The sequence below is a fragment of the Curcuma longa genome, chromosome 2, assembly GCF_044706935.1.
Source record: "Curcuma longa cultivar G26 ecotype Majalengka, Jawa Barat chromosome 2, ITB_CL_G26_1.1, whole genome shotgun sequence".
Taxonomy (NCBI): Eukaryota; Viridiplantae; Streptophyta; class Magnoliopsida; order Zingiberales; family Zingiberaceae; genus Curcuma; species Curcuma longa.
In genome coordinates, this window is record NC_133862.1 from 14739478 (window position 1) to 14757647 (window position 18170).

The following is an 18170-nucleotide window of genomic DNA, read 5'->3' on the forward strand; positions in this document are numbered from 1 at the left end:
GGCAGGTGCATGTTCTCTTTCCCTCCCATTGGCCCTCCACTGCTAACATGAGACAAACAATTTTAATGAAAGCAAGAAATCTCACAATTTATATTAGGTCATATAAAACATTTGATCATGAACAAAATCAAATTAAGAATAAAATAGACATCCACATTCAACATTAACAACTTAGCTATTGGTCGTTCATCCTACCACTTCCCAATGGCATTGTAGAACATATCCATAGCATTCTACTGTGACTTTATGCAGACAATCAAACATATTCCAATAGCTTTATCAAAAAGGAACATGAAGGCGTGAAATAATGTATTGTTGGTTAAAGTGTTATGACATACATAGGATAAGTAAGACACATTATGGATCAAATGAGTCCACCATGCTTACCTCTACATAAAGAGGTATGGGAGTAACAAACCAAATACTTAAATTCTCTTCTCATCGAAAAGATATTATACATACAGGATAGAATATTGTCTTCAGTTGAATTTGCAAAGATGACACAACAAAGATTGGTAGAATAGTTTAGTCAGTTGGATAGGGGCACTCAGACAGGTATATGATTTTTTCAGAGATACTGGAGCTAGAAAGCCCTGGACAAAGACGATTTGGAAGAGGCACTTACAGCTGAGTCACACCTTCACCCTATGATTGTTGGCACACCGGATGCTACCTATTAGAGACAAGTTGGAGTACATGGGGGATAGATGATGTACCTTTTGTAGTATAGAGGAGGAGACACAGAAGTATATTGTCTTCCAATGTCAATCCGTTGGCCAACTCTGGAGGCGGATCAGATGGTGGCTCCACATGACGTCGAAATGACTATGTACAAGAGGATACTTCGGGTATTCAGACTCCACTATCATAGCACCAGTAGGTTGACGCAGGCTTGACAAATTACTATGTCCTCCATGATTTATCATGTATATCAGACAAGGAACATAGTATGTTTGAGGGTATAATTTGATGTGGAATTGATACTTAAGAAAGTATAAATACATGTATATAAAATTTTAAATTTTAGACATCTACTCAGATTATACTTAGATTATGATACTTCATTGGATATAATGATTATTTTGGTTCTCTTTGGGAGTAATGTCAAAGTGATGATTGACTCGTAACTTTGGCCCTTGTGATCAACCTCACTTGCTTCATCGATAAAAGGATCATTAGGTTTGATCCTTATTAGAATCTAGGTTTGTAGGGTCTTCTTGTGCTACTATGTGCTTATTTTGTATTGAAGTGTAAGGCTTCTCTTGGGGATGACTTTAATGCCCTTTCAGTTGAAAGAATTTATGATTTTTATCACTGCATAAAAAATTAAAGCAAGCAGCGAATCCAGAATCATTAGGACAACAAAGATTATAATCTTGCACATGAAAAGTCCAACACAATTTGGGAGCACAAATAATGTTAGCCAAAGTCAGGAAATTAAGGACCAAATACAGTTCGCTTATTATGCAGATCACCAGCAAATGGTTGGAGTGTTGACCATGTCTTCAATGTACAATAACTCCATCAAAACCTGCAAGAGGAAGAGTGCGACACTTTCATTAAAATTTTTGGATTATTCCCACAATTTAGAACTCAAGAATCATTCAATTCTTACTCCTTAAGCAATAAGAACAAGTTGAAATTGATGGAACATATGTAAATTTCAAGTAGCTATAATTATCGATATTCAAATTTACCAGGAGAAAAGGAGCATCATACACATGAACTCCTAGGAGAAACAAAAATTTGTGGACGACATCAAATGTGAAGATAGATCATGATGTGTGATATGTAGCAAGTCATTGTTAGGTTAAACTTGGACTTTTGTTTAGTCAATTCCACTGTCTGATATTGACAACGGAACGCTACAAGCCAAGACTCATCACTCAACATCCTTATAAACCACATATACTTTTTTTAAAGATAGATATTTTGGACTCTTAGAGCTACATGACTCAACATCATACACGTAGTGAAAGCTTCAAGCACAGAGCTTGGTAGATATGAACTGGGGTCTGAAGAAAATTAGAACCGAGGCAGTCAACTCAAAAGCTTAGCTAGGAGATTTCCTTATACCTTTATACGTATCAAACTGCGTAAGAAAACAGTATAGGCTGATTAAAATATTTAAAGTAACAAAAATTGATATCGGTATTGTACAACTCAACTATTAAAAAGTTGAAGGAAAGAAACAGCCAGAATCTATTGTAACCAGTTGCTTGGGGTCAACTTCCAAAGATCTTTTCTAGCCATTGGGCTTTTTCCAAGCAGTATCACTTGTCAAACCAAGAAACCACATTGGCAAAAACCTGAAGACCTATTACTTCTTGGCCCATAAGTAACTGCTTGACATTTTGACCTTGTCCCCTTTTGATTAAACTCTTAGTTCTTTTACAGTTTGACTTGTGCCACAACACGCATCAAATAATATCACTCTCCATCTATCAGCCCTTCTACCCTCTATACTTCACATTTTTTCCCCCAAAGGCATTCCTATCCCTACCGACCACAAACATGAAATATGTTTTAGCTTATATAAGTCACCAAAAAACACACTAGGCTCAAAGGAGATTCAACCTGCCAAGTTTTTTTTTTGTCTTGTTAAAAAGATCCTCTTGTCAACTCGTGTTTAAAAATAATAGCTCATTGTTCATGGCCCATAGCCAGAAAAGAAAGAGCATCCAACTTGAAGATTTCATCTCAAGCCCATAGTCTCAGGTTGGCAAAAATGCAGTGGTCCATGATAAAGATGTCGATTCAGCTAGACTGCCCATAGCCCATAAGCTATCTTTTGTGATTTTTTTATATAAACCTTTTTTATATCTAAAACAACTTCAAAATCTACTGGAAAGTATTTGTTAAATTCAGTTTCTTATTATTATTTTATAATTATTTCAATATTATTATACTGTTTCATTATTAGGTTTGAGCTTGAGGCAAAGTGCTAAGGTCATACCGGACCAGGATCACTGTCCACTTTAGTCATGATGTGGTGGAAATCTGTTACATTCACATGTCATGCGGGGTAAAGTCATAAAGTTGATTCATCCTTACGATTAGGAAACCCTAAGACTGTTTCATCAAAAGAACAAGAAAAATATCTTGGAAGACATGGACAATTGGAACGCATATATCAGAACAAAAGCACGTATCTCGGAATATTTCTAAACGGATGCTGATGTTTCAAAGATCAACTTTAAAAGAGGTTGCCCATAATCATGGGCTCAAGTATGCACACACAAAACTCTAATTTTCTTAAGTCCTTAATTTTCTTCCTTACGCAAAATTTTAACTTGAGTGTCAGAGTGACTTGCCGAAATTCATCCCCGACGTCATTCTAACTCTCTTTTGGAGTGCTTTTCACCTTTCTTTTCTTTTCTGGCGGTTATCTTCGAGGAACGTGCATGTCAACAATTCGTTTGCTGGTGACTTGACCATCCACGGTATTTGATTGGAACAACTTGGTGTCATTTGTGGGAAATCTGAGTAAAGACACTGCGATGATTAACACCGAAAGAACTAATGACAATCACAACTCCGTCAGAAAGAAAAGCTACGATGAGGTCATAACCATAACACTAGAAAAAATCTTCTTGATTTTCCTTTATGGGTGCCGCCATGGGTTTGGCAACAACAAATCCTCTCCGATAGCACCCTCCGAGGCATACGACCCATCTTCTCCTTGGATCAAAACCGTAGGGCTCCTTTTCTCCCTTGCTGGTAAAACCCTGACACGTAGATCCCCTTCTTCAATTCCAAGTATCCACTTTCTGATTTTTCTCCCCTCGATCCTCCTAATGGGGGCGAAAAGCCTCCTCCATAAAAGAAAGGAAAAAACCCCTAAATTAATGACCTCGCTTGAAGCCATCTCTGGGCTGGCGGCCGAGGCCGAGGCCGACCACGGCGGAAATCTCCCTCCGCCTTCAAAATTCTCCATCGTTCTCGGCTAAGAGCACGAAAAGCCACCTCGAACAAAAAAATATCCTTGGGTTCCATCATCAACTGAAACCTAAAGACGAGGCTGTTGTTATCCATGGCGACGGTGCCTTAGAAGTGGTGCCTCTACGAGGTTATTGGTGTCCCCTGTGACTGTTCCAAAGAGGAGATCCGGTCCTCGTACAGGTGCCTCACTCTCCAGCTCCACCCAGATAAGGTTGCTGCCTTTGGAGCTGCTGACGCGGCCTCAGCCGCCACCGCCTTCCAACAGCTTCTCCATGCCTACGAGGTCCTCTCCGACCAAGGAGCGTGCTTGGTACGATTCCCACTGTTCCCAGGTCCTCTTCTCCGACCCCCAGCCTCTAAGGGTCATAAGTCGTCTGCCTTCTTCAACCTCGATCTCTTCACCTTCTTCTCGAGCTCTATCTTCTCTAGTTATTCTGTCTTCGACAAGGGCTACTACAAGGTCTATGGTGGCCTCTTCGCCAAGGTCTACGAACAAGAGACCTGGTTTGCAAAGTAGATGGATTTGGCCACCGACGCTGTTGCTCCTGCCCCTCTCATTGGTAATCTTGAGAGCCTATATTTACAGATCTAGACGTGCTAGGGAGGAAGAAAAGCGGCGTGCAGAAGAGAAGGCAAAGAAGAAAGAGGAGGAAAGGAAGAAGATGGAGAGGACAAAGCTGTACCAAGAGCCTGAATGGGCAAAAATTAATGAGGATGAGTTTGATGGTTTTGAAGATGAGAATGACAAAAGGAGAAAATGTGGCCAGGAGTTCTATTGTGTGGTGTGTAATAAGAAATTTAAATCAGACAAGTAGTGGAAAAACCATGAGCAGTCGAAGAAACACAGGGATAAAGTTGCATAACTGAGGTTGACATTTGAGGTGGACGAAGAGTTTGTAGAAGAAAAGCCTGATGATGGAGCTCACGCGAATATTGATTATGATCCTCACGAATCAGAAGGAAGTGATGATTTTGAGGAGGTTTCCGAAAAATTTGCAGATGCATTAGAATTGTCAGAAAATGATGAGGATGCAGGTCATCAAGAGGATGTAGTACTGCAGGAGAATGACAATGAGGAGGAGCGTGCCGAGGAGATGGACGACGAAGCTAGCATTTTGGAAGCAATGGTCACAGGTCGTAGAAAAAATGACTACTTTAACCATGATGATTCATTGTTGAATAACAATCCTAACAATGTTGAACAAAGTAGCATGGACTTCGGTAGCCAAAAAAGAGGCTATAAGAATCACACATCGGGGAAAGAAAATAATGAAGAAGATTCTGAAATTAAGGAAAGGGATGAAATTAGTAGGGAAGAAACAAAAGTTCAGAACCAAGAATCAAATCCATTTTTAAATGATGAGTCTCCTTCTCAATCACTCAAGGTTACATCAGTAGTTAGTAAAATATATATATTTCTATTGTAAAGAATCAGATATCCAAAAAACAACAGACTGATGGCAAAGGTGCTGGAAAGAAAGTTTCACCTGCTGATTCTAACTTATTGAGAAGAAGAAACTCTCAGGTGCTTCTAAAAATTTCCTTGGTCTCTATCAGTGATTATCCTTCTCAGGATCCAATCTCCCTTAACTCAGACATAGTCGCGAACGGAGCACAAAACCCAGTGGTCTCTCCCATTATTAGCAAATCTAGAGCCTGAAGTTGACAACAGGCCGACCTTGCCAACGAAGGGCTCCGACAAATTTAAACTATTTCCTCAATGTTAGAAATCTAATATTGCCAAGTGTTTTCCATGATGATCTAGAATATTACAAGTATTCCTATATCAGCCTTCTCATTCCCTGATGAAGCAAGAAGTTTAAATCGTTATCCAAGTTGGACCAATACTACAAAATATTTGATATATATTCATATCAAAATGACACAGAAGGTTTTATTAAAGCTACTTTAGTTTGGGGATTACTCAAAAACTTCCAATTACTCTTCGGTTGCTATTTCTTCTTAGCACAAAATTCCTTTCTCTCAAAGATGATTCAGGTATCATGAATAATCTTGCTTTATACTTGTAATTTTATTAGTTCAAGATATTGGATATGAAATCTAACTTGCTTTAAGTACCTGCACATGCACAAAAGCTATTTTCCTTTCAACTTGTTTTATTTGGAAGCTATTGTTGGCCTATTAAGTTCATGCACAAAACACTACATTTTTGGTATCGACACTAGCTGTTAATCTGTGCCTGCAATGGTATAAATATCCAAGAAATTCTCTAAAACAATCCCTATAGAGATAAGGCAGGATATTGAAGAAAGCAACAACTAGATCCTTCCTAATGGTCTAGGAGCTGGATAAACCAATAAACATATTTCGCCTTCCAAGATAAATGATACACAAGGATGTTTATATCTTTTTCTCTCACCGCCGGTTTAGTGTATCAGAGCGAGCAACTTCTCCCTGACATAAGTTATGCAACACGTTCAACATTCACTCATTTATATAAGGAAGGATTTATACTTCTCGTATGAAGAAACAAGAAGACAAATACTCCCTTTTTCTGTAGATTTTTTAGGCTTTGAAAAAATACATATAAATTATTCTAGATATTCGGGGGAGAATTCCCGATGGATTATCAAAATTAAAAAAGTCTTTTATAATGACAGATAACATTTCTTCAACAACAAAAAAGATTTTTCTTCATTAATTGAGATTCAGGCTTCCTTATGGCGTCTTTTCTGGGAACAAAGGCGAATAATTATGACTACACGATGTCGGTTTTCATGATGCTGTAACACTTTAGTCTCTCTGAATAATGTCAAATTCTTATAACTCTTAGAAAGGCCTTGGTTTTCATATATTTGCTTTTTCCATATAGCTGATTCATTGTTCGCCCTTATTATTGAGCTGGACATTCTGTTATACTCTCTCCGAATCATCGGGATATCTTCTTTAACTCTATTTCTCTTATAATGCACTTATCGGGCCATTAATCCTTACATTATTGTTTCATAAATTTAATATTTTTCTTTTTGAAGTGCCTCAAAACTCTCAGGTAAACTCCTTTGGTGCTCTTTTGACAGAATCGTAGGAATAGTCTTACGACAGGCCTGGAGCACTGAGCCCCGAGCTTGCGATATAGCTTTACAATAGGCCCGAAGCACTGAGCCTCGAGCTCGTGACTTAGTCTTATGTCAGGCCCGGAGCATCGAGTGCCGAGCTTGTGACTTAGTCTTACGACAGACACGGAGCACTGAGCCCCGAGCTCACGACTTAATCTTACGATAGGTCTGGACCACCGAGCCCCAAGCTCGCGACGATTTAATCTTACGACAGACCTGGAGCACTGAGCCATGAACTCGCGACTTAGCCTTATGACAGGCCTAGAGCATCGAGCTCCGAGCTCGCGACATAGCCTTATGACAGACATGGAGCACCGAGCCCCGAGCTTGCAACATAGCCTTATAATGGGCATGGAGTACCGAGCCCTAAGCTTGCGACTTAACTTTATGACAGGCCTGAAACACCGAGCCTGCCCCAAGTTCACGACATAGTCTTACAACATGCACGAAGCCCCGAGCTCGCGACTTAGCCTTACAACAGGCTTGGAGCACCAAGTCCCGAGCTCTAGAATTAGCCTTACAATAGGCTTGGAGCACGGAGCCCCGAACTCGTGACATAGTCTTACGACAGGCACGAAGTACCGACCCCCGAGCTCGCGACATAGTCTTACGACAGACACGAAGCACCGAGCCCTTAGCTAGTGACATAACCTTACGACAGGTACGGAACACCGAGCCCCGAGCTCGCGACATAGCTTTACATCGAGTCCCGAGCTCGAGATCCTGTTATGACCACTTCATCCATATGTAGAGGAGCGATGACATCTCCTCAAGGTATCCCGACGACAACTCAATACAGTCCAGTCAGTTAGACTACGTCTCTTTCGACTAGACTAATTAGGAATGCTTGTGATGTGGCAGAAATCTATTACCTCCATGTGTTATGCGGGATAAAATTATAAAATCGGTTCATCCTTAAGATGAAATCCTAAGACTATTTCACCCAGAGAATAAAAAAAATATCTCAGAAGACATGGACAATTGGAACGCATATATCAGAACAGAAGTACGTATCTCGGAATATTCCCTAAACGAATGCTGATGTTTCAGAGATCAACTCTATAAAAGGTTGCTCATACCTATAAACTCAGGTATGCATACACAAAACCTTAATTTTCCCAAATCCTTAATCTCCTTCCTCACACAAAACCCTAGTTTAAGTGTCGGGGTGGCTTGCCGGGATCTATCTCCGACGCTATTCTAACTCTCTTTTGGAGTGCTTTTCAGGTTCTTTTTTCTTTTCTGGCAGCTATTTTCGAGGAGTGTGTATGTCAGCAGTTCCTTGGACGATGACTTGATCATCCACGGTATTTGGCAAGAACAAATATTATTCTCCATCTATCAACCCTTCTACCCTATACTTCACATTTTTTCCCCAAAGGCATTCCAATCCCTACCGACCACAAACATAAAATATGTTTACCTTATATAAGTCACCAAAAAACACACAAGGCTCAAAAGGAGATTCAACCTGCCAAGTTTTTTTTTGGTCTTGTCAAAAAAGATCCTCTTGTCAACCCGTGTTTAAAAATAATAGCTCATTGTTCGTGGCCCATAGCCAGAAAAGAAAGAGCATTCAACTTGAAGATAGAATGTCTCAAGCCCATAGTCTCAAGTTGGCAAAAATGCAGTGGTCCATGATAAAGATGTCGATTCAGCTTGACTGCTCATAGCCCATAAGCTATCTTTTGTAATTTTTTTGATATAAACCTTTTTTATATCTAAAACAACTTCAAATCTACTAGAAAGTATTTGTTAAATCCAGTTTCTTATTATTATTTTATAATTATTTCAATATTATTATGCTGTTTCATTATTAGGTTTGAGCCTGAGGCAGAGTGCCAAGGTCATGCCGGACCAAGATCGCTGCCCACTCTAGTCGTGCTGGGCTCGAGTGGGTTGGGCCATTTCGAGCCCAGCCCATGCCTGTGAAAGGAATACTTCCTTTCATGCCATCAATAATTTGAGACGAAGTGGCCTCCACGCTATGCCTCCACCCTACTCCTACATGGTATCCAAAGTAATATCTCATCGTTGGAGTTAGAACTCAAGGGAGTAATGAGCCATTTCTTCCCTTAAGTACCATGCGTTTAAGTGAGATGCCAAGAGACTCCCAACTCTCACGTGGTTAAGTGAGATGCCAAGAGACTCCCAACTCTCACGTGGTTAAGTGAGATGCCAAGACATTACTAACAAAGAATCTTCGCATTTTGGGTTGCCTAAATCACTTTGCATTTTGGATGCCAAGACATTACCTACATTATTTAGATCCCTAAACTAAAGTTCTATTTGGTGTATCTAGCCCCTCACATCTTGACTAAGTGAGAAGAAGAATCACCATAGAACAAAGCCCAAAGAACGTGGCCTTCTATGATTCAACTCCTAATAAGATCAAAACAAATGAAGAAAATAACTATATAGTGCACCCGATTATCTTAATATCAATATTAATCAGGAAAAATCTAATTTAAAGAGTTGGAAAATAAGCCAACTATCTTAAATATCAATATTAATTACGAAAAAAATCTAATCTAAAAATTTAGAAAATAAATGTAGTTACATTAAAACTTTAAGCCATTACTTCTAACAAGTCTTTGTTAGTCTATGTTGTGGGAGGGTGGCTTATGATTTATAAATGCGACACTGAATTAAAATGAAAGTGATTAACAATATATTGGACCCAACTATCTGAAATGTCTGTATTAATCAGGAAAAATCTAATCCAAACACTTAGAAAAGTAAGCACGGTTAGCATTAAAATTTTAAGCCATCACTCTAACAAGTTTTTTAGTCAACATCACTGTAATAAGTCTTTGTAAATCTACGCCGTAGGAAGTTGGATTATAATTCACAACACAAGAACACGGTGTTGACCTAAGGCTGTCAAGCAATCCTTTTTCACTGCAAAGTTGTTTCTCAAGAATAAGCATTTGTTAAGTTGCTGATAGAGGTTGATTCAAACTCCAATCACAAAGTTTGACCAGTTTTATGCTAGTCCTTTTATATAATCAAAACTCTAGTTTTTCTCAGACCAATTTTGTTCAAGATCATTTAACCACTACAACTAGAGAGGATTCAAAATATTTAATCAATTCAGAATAATTCCAGAAACATGTACCACAGATATAAAATTTTGCCAAGGAAATTATTTCTTCGAGGGGCTAGCAAAGGAAGCTCACTTGTATCATAAAAAGGTGGAGTTTGGAATGAACCTCTGTGGATTGTGGGTGAAGAAGCATCAAAGGTTAGCAGCAGTTGGAGGCGGAAGCACAAAATCAAGCACGATGAAGCTCTCCAGGAGCGGCCTGACCTTCTCTTTCACCGAATCTACCAAATCTTTCTGTCCTGCATCCATCGCGTCGAGCGCCTCTAGACTACGAAAAACCGTCAGAAGGCCCACGCCGTACCCCTTGGCCCTCGCCGGCGAGAAGTTTTCCCCGAAACTCACCTGCGTGACCGCCGCTGGAGCCGAGACCTTGACCTTTCCTAGCGTCTCAATGAGTTCCGCTGCAGCACCCTCCTTCGGCTTCGCAAGAGTGAGTCGCATCGCCGACCCTGGCGGCGGCAGCACCGGGCCGTCGAGATCGACGACCCAATCAACAGCCATGATGTCATCGCTGATGGGAAGGACGAGTTCCTTGACGACGGCCACGTGGGAAGGGTGGCCGGAGTAGGTCGCTAGGTCGTCTTTGGATCGGTAGCGGCTATGGAGCAAGTGGGTAAACCCGGCGGCGGAGGCGGCTTCGGATCGGTGGCGCAGGATGGGACCAGCGTTGAGGTGGGCCACGACGTCGAGAGAGGCCAAGGATTGCAGACCGGACATCATGGCGTCGATCTTGGACTGTTCAGTTGAGTCTCGGACCTTGAAGAGGACCACGTGCTCGACGATGGAGTCGGCAGCCATGCCAGCGGCGTTGGTAGAGGAGGAGAAGGATGGCGTGGCGAAGAGGCGGCGATGGGATGAGGACGAGAGGCGAGGTGAAGAAAAGAGGGATCCGAAGCCGATGAGTGAGCGACGGTGGTGAAGATAAGGGAAGGTTTTCAGACACGCCATGGGCTTTGTGTGAAGTTACGGATGCACCCTGCTTAGCGGTTGTTGGCGGCGGTCTCCTTCGCTGCCCATTGGATTAGAGACGTAGCGACGCCGGTCCAAGTTAAGGTCGGAATGTTCCGCAGGAGCATGAATACGCCGGCAGCCAAGTGCATCTTTGTAATCCGTCCAGAAACCCGATCCAGGATTATTTATACAATATAATTGAGCGAAAATTAAAAAGGCAACTATTATTTTCATTATCAGTATCTTAATTTTTAAAATACTAAAATCAATTTTATTTTTTATTTTAAAATATTTTTATTTCAGTCTTACTGTAACTTGATCAAAATTCTACCATATAAAGTAAAAGTAAAATTACTTTAATTTGATCTAATTTTTTTTTAATATTGTTGTAATAATTTTGTTTAAAACTATTATAATATATAATATTTTTGTCAAAATTATTAAAAATTTAAATTATTCTATAATAAAAAAAAACTGAATCACTGCTTTAAATTCTTTAAATGTGACGTCCTTTTGACACCATGCACAAAGATTAAAAAACGATTTTAATGTAATTTTATAAATATTACTTTAAGTTTATGTATAATAATTAAGTTATATAAAAATTATTATAAGGGTGAGGTTTGAATTTAGAAAGGCCAGATGAACTTGGCAGATGTAATATGATAAATGAAAAAAAAAACAAGTGAGAATAAGTTATATACATATTGGATGTATTATCATTTAATCCAGTGAGAATAAACTTATTTTACATAAAAAATATTTTTTCCTTCTGTCTGGTTGGCATCGTGTGTCTGGTTGGCATCATGGTACGATGAGAACGTTTGTATGATGATACAAATTATCTTTTCAAATTTATTAGCATCTCTTAAGTTGTAAGGTACTTGTTCATGTTGAAACTGCTTTCTGTATGTGTCATCAGCCACTCAACATCAAGGTTGATCATGCAGAGAGGAAGGAGAAGATTGTGATTGTCGGAATCCTACACACACCAACGCAATTAGAAGGAAAGCAAGGGTTGCAGTGGCTCGACCCCCCCCCCCCCCCCCCCCCCCCCCCCCCTCTCGACGCTCAATCACGGCAAGAAGAAGGAGAATTGTGAAGGAAGAAGCGGGTTGAAGATGATAAGTTTGCGTACCTGTGTATGTGCACAAAAAAAGAATTATCTAGCTGAAGAAGAGAGAGGTCATACCAACTTATTTTGTCCTTAATTAAAGAGAATCTTCAGCTTGTCTTGTCATTAATTAAGGAGAATCTCTACGGTGAGATTGTGTCATATCAGAATGTGAAAAATTTCTTGTCGTTGTCATCATCATTGGAAAATCTCCCCTCATTGTCATAATAGCCAAGTCACATTATTATTGTCATACATTGATAACAAGGAATAGGTTATCATATCACATAAATTCTTGACGACAATTTGACTAATTGAGAGATTTGACTGATTGTGAGAGAAAGACCAGAAAGGGAATCGACATGGCTTGCATATAAGTGTAACGTGCTTGATGAGTCAGGAGTAGGACTCTTGCTCTTGACACCTTGATGTTGGATTCGGGCAGGATGAGAAGCCCAAGCTGGGAGTCAGGCAGATCGTGCCCGACAGAACCCGAAATTGGGTGGATCATGGGCGAGTTTGAGTAGATGAGCGAGTGGTCGAATAGGGATCCCGAGTGAGTTGAGTGAGTCGAAACAGATGGAGTCCAGTTAACCTTAATATAGGATCAAGTCAACCTCGATAATTAAGTCACCCTCCTTCTGTCTAACGTGTCCCGACAAGTTACCTTTATTCTGTTCGACGTGTCTCAACCTGAGACTGATCTTTGTGGGCTGGGTTATAACACCCATAACAATACCTCTTTTATTTAATTAATTGTTATTTTTTTAAAAATGTATTCTTCGAATACTTAAACTATCTTTTTTTAATAAATGCACCCTTTAGAGTAGAGCAATGATAAATTATATGAAAAATATAACATGAAACTTAATATGACACATTGCATGTAGTGGGCTCCACATCCATGTAATAGGATTTATATATATGCAGTTGAATATATCATGTTGAATTTCATACTATATTTTTCATGTAACGTATCATGTTTCTTTAGAATATTATAGATACTCCTTAACAAAAAATCTAAGCATTCACTCACACCTCTCTAATTACAAATATTATTAAAATAATTTATTAAATTTTATAAAATAAATAAAACGTATTTATAAATTATTCATAAATTTTATTTTATTAATGTTAATTTAATAGTTTATAATCTTGACGCCCCCATCTCAATTTCCAGATTGGACTGGTCTTTTGAGCCAAAAGCCAAGCCGGATCGGTTGACCGGCACCGGCTTGGTTTGAATAACAAAAGTCGAGCAATCGCCAAAGAATGTCGGTGACTGTTCGCTTAAGCTCCTCGCAGCGGAGAGGATCTGCGGACGCACACGCAAGACGAGCGATTCCGCTGCTGCTCTCATTCTCCGCAGACCTCTCTCTTTCACTCTCTCGGTGACTGTTCGCTTAAGCTCCTCGCGGCGGAGAGAATCCGCGGACGCACACGCAAGTGGAGCGGTTCCGCCGCTGCTCTCATTCTCCGCAGACCTCTCTCTCTCGTGTACCTTTCATTCGAGATTCGAAGGAATCGCTGATATCTTCAGATTTCGCCCGCATCGATTTCATCGTCTTCTCCTTCCTCCCCCCGCAGCTCCGAGGTTTGACGCACAATTTGCCACAACAAAGATAGCTCTCTCGCTCCATGTTTGCGAGTTTCTGTCGCATTATTATTTGTTTTTTCATGCGTTTGACAACCCATGATCGTCGCTTGACGAACGAAGAATTTGGCATCAGGATCCGATCCGTTTGGTTCTGTGTTTTTTGCTCCATGTTTTTTTTTCCAGGTGGAACAGCAGTGGCAAAGCTTTTCTCTGTACCAGATTCTTTTACCTTTTTCCTGATCACGATTCCTTTCGACTGTCTAATGGCCGCTTTGCTTTTGTCTTCTTCTTCTTCATCATCGATTGATCGTATTGGTTGATTCATAGTGGGATTTGTGACATGAGCCATGGGGGAGCATTTCTTCGTGGGGAACTGAATCAGCTTCTGTGCGCCATGATACCGCGCTGTGTCATCTGATCTCGTTTTCCTTTCTGAAATGGAGTTGCCTCTGGCATTATTTCTCCACAATCCCTGTCTCTCGTGCTGTAGTGAATCGCGACAAAGTTTCAACAGAATCCCCCTTTCTCTCTTTCCCGCAGTCGTTAGTCCTTACTCTGCATATATCTTTCCGCAGACTGGAATTGAGCTTGTGCGCGTATTTACTTGCCGAGATTAAACTTCTCTTTTGTTCTCCATCTCCTTCTGGAAAAAGTTCTCGATTTTGATACGATTAATTGCTTATTTTGCAGGGTCTTTTGGGGATCGAGGTAAGGAATGATGGAGGGGGAAAGCATCTCACGGTTCGGCAATGGAAGCCAAATTGACGGCAAAGTCTTCGCAACCTTCCAAAAGAGCTTCCTCCAGGTACAGAGCATCTTGGACCAAAACAGGCTTTTGATCAACGAGATCAATCAGAACCAAGAGTCCAAAATCCCCGACAACCTCACCCGCAACGTCGGCCTAATTCGCGAGCTCAACAACAACATCCGGCGCGTCGTCGACCTCTACGCCGACCTCTCCCTCTCCTTCACCAGGTCCATGGACGCTTACTCGGAGGGAGATTCCGAAGGGAAGGCCGGCCACAAGAGGAACAGGCCTCCGTAATTACCAGTCAAACAATTAGATGAGAGAGAAAGAGAGAAGAGTATGACACAGACTGCAACAAATTAGGATTCCACACTGTGCAAGATTGGAGATGAGAGGAAGAAAACAAAAGTAGCTTGCAAAGCAAAATAACAGGTGATTTACTTGCATTGCAGTAGCTAGTAATTAATCATCACACCATTGTTGCCAAGGAAAGCTATTAACTTGTTTGTGTTCCAGAATGGTCTAATGTTTTCTGCATGATGTTGTATATTTTCCTTGCCATGGCATCAAAGCTTTTGTTCTGTGGATTGAGAGAGATTTTCTCGGTCCTTTTTCCTGAGACAACAAGTGACTGCTAGTTCAGTGGGCTCATAAGAGTGCCTTTTAAGGCATCAGCAGGTAAGTTTGCTGCTTTGGTTTAATAGCTTGGCCCCCAATCATGTATTGTTTGTACCATAGTTGGAGAATCTCACATGAGGGAGTAGATGAACCTTTTTAACCATTTATTTATTAGATGGTGGTGGCCAGGCACTCGCAGATTCTCTGGTTGGAGTTCATAACTTGTGCAATTTTGTATTCAATCCTTTTAAATGTGTATCAGTGCACATAAAAATGCAAAAAAGTTGCACATGAACATCCTTTATGGAGAGCACATGAGAGTGCAACTTAGTCTGGTTCCTGAAAACCTTATCAAATGGGTTTTGATAATAAAAGCTGCGCCAATGTTTCATTGGCCTCTGGGTGCTTTTCCGAAGTTGACTTTCCAGCAGTGTCTTGGTGGTCCATAGACTCTGATGCTCCTTGTCTTCTTGTGTTGGCTGATACTGATACTTCATAGTTCATACTTGTCTTCATGATTGTTTCAACTCACCTTATCTCATCTTACAATTGTGAGTTCATACATTACAATTGCATTTTTTTTTAGAAATAAAACAGAATTCCTGAAACTTCATGGCCCTTCTGTAATTGAGCCACTAGGGGCATGAGGTATCTACAAAAGGATGATGGTATGATCTTCATGCTAACTTCAGAAGATATTCCCTTTCCTGTGATGCTGAGAGAAGAGGAACAACTGAACAAGTTGATAAGATGTTGGTGATAAGACAGCTAAATTCCATTTGAGTCAATGATGGAGATGATAATAACTCAATGAACTTTGCATGATGAAGAGAACTGGACTAAAGGACAACAAAGAGAATCACTACAATTCACTATGGTGGGTATTTATATAAAACTTTTAGAAATTTTCTAGATTTTTTAGGGTCAATTTGTTGATTTCAGGCTAAGTTAACTAAAATACCTCACAAATTATTCATTTGGTTTTTTTGTCATAGAGGACTTTAGTCATTGAATTGCCCCTATTTACAATGAAATTGACCCAATATGCTAGTCGAGTCTCACTCGATATGTAAGTTGTGCTTGACCTGACTCACTAAACTAGGTTTAACTCGTGGAGTTTTAAAATCAACGTTTACCTCATTGTTATGATCTGCTATCAAAATACTCTATCATTAATGCTAATTAATTTTAATGCCTAAATTGATTTACAAATTTCACTTCTCGTAAATTTAAATTTTTTAAATATTTTTGGAGCCATTAACCTATAATGCAACTTATGTTAGAGGAAAGGAAAAAAAAATTATGATTTCTCACATGTTGGCTCCAAATTAATTTACAAATTAACTTATAATCATTCTGTGTGCAAACTAATTCAAAAATCATCTTGCTTATTATGAATTCAAGATTTTTAATATATTTGGAATTACAAACTCAATATCATGATTTGCGTTAAATATATAAACTTAGAAAAGTTTATTGTATCTTAATTTTGCAACAAGCTATTTTACAATTCCCCTTGTGAACTTAAATTGTACTTCAAATTTATCCGACACAAACATATTACAATTTGTGATAAAGTACAAAACTTTAAAACTCATAGTTTCTTAAACACGTGCTTTGATATTTGTATTATGTTCGAATAAAATGATAATTTGCAAATTAATCTGTAAACAAAGTTTGAGACACAATGACTTTCATAGGCTTCTCAACTTAAAATCATAACATGGCCTTGCAAGTTAACTGTTAAGAATCTTTTTTATAATTTGCAATCTTTAACTTGGCATTGTGTTAGCCGAGAATGAATGTGAATTAATTTGCAAATCAAGTTAACTGTTAAGTTGTAATATGAGTTTTCACCTCTAAACATATTAAAAATCTTAAATTTATAGGGTGCAAATTGATTTGTAAATCGACTTGGGTCTCAACTAAGGGTATTTCGATAATATGTCAAAACTATAATGATCTGGCTTGATTTGTAAATTGTTGATGGATCTAGAGTTAGGTCAGTAGTGCAGGTCAATAGCAAAACTAAAAGTTGAATGCTGGCTAGGATCCAAGTAGCATTCAGACCATTGATATTATGTGCCCAAGAGAATAAAGTTGAAGGTGGCTGAGGCGGATTTCGACGAGACTGACGCTCAACTCAAATCATAGAGAAGAGAATAACAAATAGGTGAGATAGTGGAGAATAACGTATCTCACCGACATTGATATCATTATCTTATATAGGGGAAGAATGGTGAAAAATTATCTAATTTTTTTCAAAAGACGCATCTTTTTCATCTATATCCCAAGGACATATCCCAAGGACATATCCCTTTATAATATAATTGATGCAATTGTTTCATAATAACTGCAATTGCTGCATAACCATCTATAAAAATGTCCAAGCTCTTAGCCAGTGTTTGGGCGCTCTTAGTAACGCAATCCACTCTTGTGCTCTCAAGAATGCAATCCACTGGGGCAATCAAACGCTTGGGCATTCAGGCGATTGAGAGCACAACCTAGAATAACGTACCTCATCGACGTTATATCATTATCTTATATAGGGGATGAAGGTGAAAAATTATCCAATCTTTTTTCAAAGGACACATGTCTTTCATCTACAACCAAGGACATATCCCATTGTAATTGATGCAATTGTTTCATAATAGTTGCAATTATCACATAACCATCCATAAAAATCCTCGAACTCTCAGTGTTCGGATGCTATCAGGGATACAATCCACTCAGGCATTCTCAGGAAAGCAATCCAACTTGGGTGCTCTCAGGAATGCAAACCACTCGGACGCTCGGGTGCTCGAGAGCACAACCCACTTTAGCACTCGGGAACGCAATCCACTCGGATGCTCAGGAACACAAAGAGCTATAGTTGTAATCATCTTGAAATGACTCTGGGATGCTACTTTCTACATATCAATCCTCAAAGAAGGAAGGAGGACAAGTGACAGGGGAGATGTAACATGTATAAGAGCCTAAGAGAGAATCAAAAAGGAGGATGCTACTTTCTACATATC

At 39.5% G+C, this 18170-nt stretch overlaps 2 protein-coding genes and 1 pseudogene across 4 annotated transcripts; 2 read left to right on the forward strand and 1 right to left on the reverse strand.

Moving 5' to 3' along the window:
* Positions 1-1362: 1362 nt before the first annotated feature.
* Positions 1363-11172, reverse strand: LOC141822078 (stress-response A/B barrel domain-containing protein UP3-like). 2 transcript variants are annotated; one of them, XR_012601235.1, is made up of 2 exons: positions 10199-11172; positions 1363-1531 (listed from the first exon to the last, which is right to left on the reverse strand). XR_012601235.1 is itself a non-coding variant. In XM_074709501.1 (2 exons), the coding sequence occupies exon 1, from the start codon at positions 11071-11073 to the stop codon at positions 10258-10260; it is 816 nt and encodes a 271-aa protein (XP_074565602.1). In that variant the 5' UTR covers positions 11074-11172; the 3' UTR covers positions 1363-1531; positions 10232-10257. The 2 variants fall into 2 exon arrangements, 1 of the variants encoding a protein (XP_074565602.1); XM_074709501.1 differs by having other exon boundaries at positions 10232-11172.
* On the forward strand, positions 4034-5602 carry LOC141821689 (uncharacterized; annotated as a pseudogene).
* Positions 11173-13565: 2393 nt separating the features above from the next.
* On the forward strand, positions 13566-15411 carry LOC141821960 (protein ELF4-LIKE 3-like). 2 transcript variants are annotated; one of them, XM_074709357.1, is made up of 2 exons: positions 13566-13784; positions 14478-15411. In XM_074709357.1, exon 2 carries the CDS (start codon positions 14503-14505, stop codon positions 14830-14832), a length of 330 nt encoding a protein of 109 aa, XP_074565458.1. In that variant the 5' UTR covers positions 13566-13784; positions 14478-14502; the 3' UTR covers positions 14833-15411. The 2 variants fall into 2 exon arrangements, with proteins under 2 accessions (XP_074565458.1, XP_074565460.1); XM_074709359.1 differs by lacking the exon at positions 13566-13784 and adding an exon at positions 14309-14377.
* Positions 15412-18170: the final 2759 nt, after the last annotated feature.